This window comes from Parus major, chromosome 21 (assembly GCF_001522545.3).
Source record: "Parus major isolate Abel chromosome 21, Parus_major1.1, whole genome shotgun sequence".
In the NCBI taxonomy this organism is placed as follows: domain Eukaryota; kingdom Metazoa; phylum Chordata; class Aves; order Passeriformes; family Paridae; genus Parus; species Parus major.
The window spans coordinates 1,146,805-1,148,883 of NC_031789.1; the positions used below are offsets into that span (position 1 = coordinate 1,146,805).

The following is a 2,079-nucleotide window of genomic DNA, read 5'->3' on the forward strand; positions in this document are numbered from 1 at the left end:
AAAGCCCCAAATCTTCTCTTTTGGCTTTTCTTTGGTGGGGAAAACAAAAGTAAATCACTAAATGATGACCCTGCAGCCTGGGAAGCACTCTGTGACACTTCACTGAGCACACCGATCCTCTGGGACAGCACAAGGGAGTGCAGAGGGTTCCTCATTCACCAGCAGTGCTCCTCAGGTGGGATGGGAATCAAACAGAAAAACCTTTGGATTCCAAGCAAGCCCCAATGCCAAAACCCAAATGCCAAAGCAAAGAAATGCAGTCAGCTCCTAAGTGAGGCACTGAACGATGACTTTAGAGGAATTCTCTGCTGCAGCAAGACCCCAACCCAGAATTCCCCAGGCAGTGAGGAGCCTTGAAGGAGCAGAGATTTTGCCAGGGGATGGATGCAGAGCTGCAGTATCCCTCTCCTGCCTGCCCCACCTTCTTGCGATCCTCCTCGTTCTCGATGGGGTCCACGGCGCAGCAGGGCTTGGCGTACAGCATGAAGTCGAAGCGGGCGTATTTACAGAAGCCACAGGCGTTGCACAGGAAAGGATCCTTCTCATCATAATTGATGGACCTGGGGGGAAGGCAGCAGCTCAAAACCTGCAGCTGGAGGCAGCTGAGGCAATGAAATAAACTGGATGGACTTGGCTAAGAGAGGGGTGACATCTGAAACATCTCCAGACCAGAGGTGTTTAATCAAAACCTGCGGATCAGGCAGCACAGGTCCTCACAGCAGTGCCACGTTCTGGCTGGAAAAAACAGTGACAGAAATTGTTCCTAACAATTCTACTTTAATGGCAGTAATTCCCAGTAGAAATCCAGGCTGGGGCACTGAGGAGAACACAGGAATTGTTCTGGTTTGTAGGGTCTGGGCTTTGCTGTGGGACTGACTGCAGCACTTCTCACCCCACTGGGCAGCAGACAGAAGTGATTTACAACTCCCACAGCTCCAGAAGGGATGTGGAAACCTTTCCACACACCAGCAATCACCAGGAAAGAGCCTGCTACACACCTCAAATGCCATGAGGATCAGAGAGGAAAATGGGACAACAATAAAGGGAAAGAGATATCAGATAAGGGGACAAAAGTGACAAAAGAGCAGGGTTTCTAAGGCAGCAGTGGAAGTGTGAATAGCACACAATAAATCACCCCTGAGCCTGCTCTGAATGAGGAGAACACAACAAAAGCCATGAATAGAACTGTCTGTCCAGCCAGAGATCCTGGGGGAAGCCCTGCAATCCCAGAGCTGAGCTCCAGCCTCCAGCCCAAGAAGAACCAGCTCCTGGGAATTGTGTGGTGTGAAGCTGGAGGATGTGGAACTCCAGCTGGCTGAGCACTGTGCTGCCTTTGTTAGCCTGCATTACATTAAATCCCTGTTTAAGCCTGTTTTATACTTCCCCACTAATTTGATTGTGTGCTTTTTATTAAGCAGAATGGGGGATTTACGTGGCAGGGCGTGTGGGGCACCCGGGAGGGCTCTGGGGGACACAAACACCTCCACTCGTGGCACTGGGACATGTTCTGGGGACACTGGGGACACTCAGTGGCACTGGGGACACACACAGTGACTCTGGGGACACACTCAGTGACACAGTGTCTCTGGGGACACCCTGACCTGCACTTGTGGCACTGGTAGACGTTCTGAGGACACACACAGGTGACACAGTGACACACAGTGACACACAGGTGACAATCCCTGACCTGCACTTGTGGCACTGGTAGACGTTCTGAGGACACACACAGTGACACAGGTGACACACACAGTGACACACAGGTGACACACAGTGACACAGGTGACACAGGTGACAATCCCTGACCTGCACTTGTGGCACTGGTAGACGTTCTGAGGACACACACAGTGACACACAGGTGACACAGGTGACACACAGTGACACACCCTGACCTGCACTTGTGGCACTGGTAGACGTTCTGAGGACACACACAGGTGACACACAGGTGACACACAGTGACACAGGTGACACACACAGGTGACACAGGTGACACACAGTGACACACAGTGACACAGGTGACAATCCCTGACCTGCACTTGTGGCACTGGTAGACGTTCTGGGCACACACACAGTGACACACAG

General features: G+C 51.9%; 1 protein-coding gene across 1 annotated transcript in view; it reads right to left on the reverse strand.

Annotated features, from left to right (window-relative positions):
• UBR4 (ubiquitin protein ligase E3 component n-recognin 4) overlaps window positions 1-2,079 on the reverse strand; it is an 89,277-nt gene that overhangs the window by 28,946 nt on the left and 58,252 nt on the right. The window contains exons 72-73 of the mRNA XM_033519360.1: window positions 1,602-1,972; window positions 296-560 (exon numbers count right to left, since the gene is read on the reverse strand). Coding sequence (XP_033375251.1) covers window positions 296-560; window positions 1,602-1,972 — 636 coding nt within the window. The remainder of the gene's footprint in view (window positions 1-295; window positions 561-1,601; window positions 1,973-2,079) is intronic.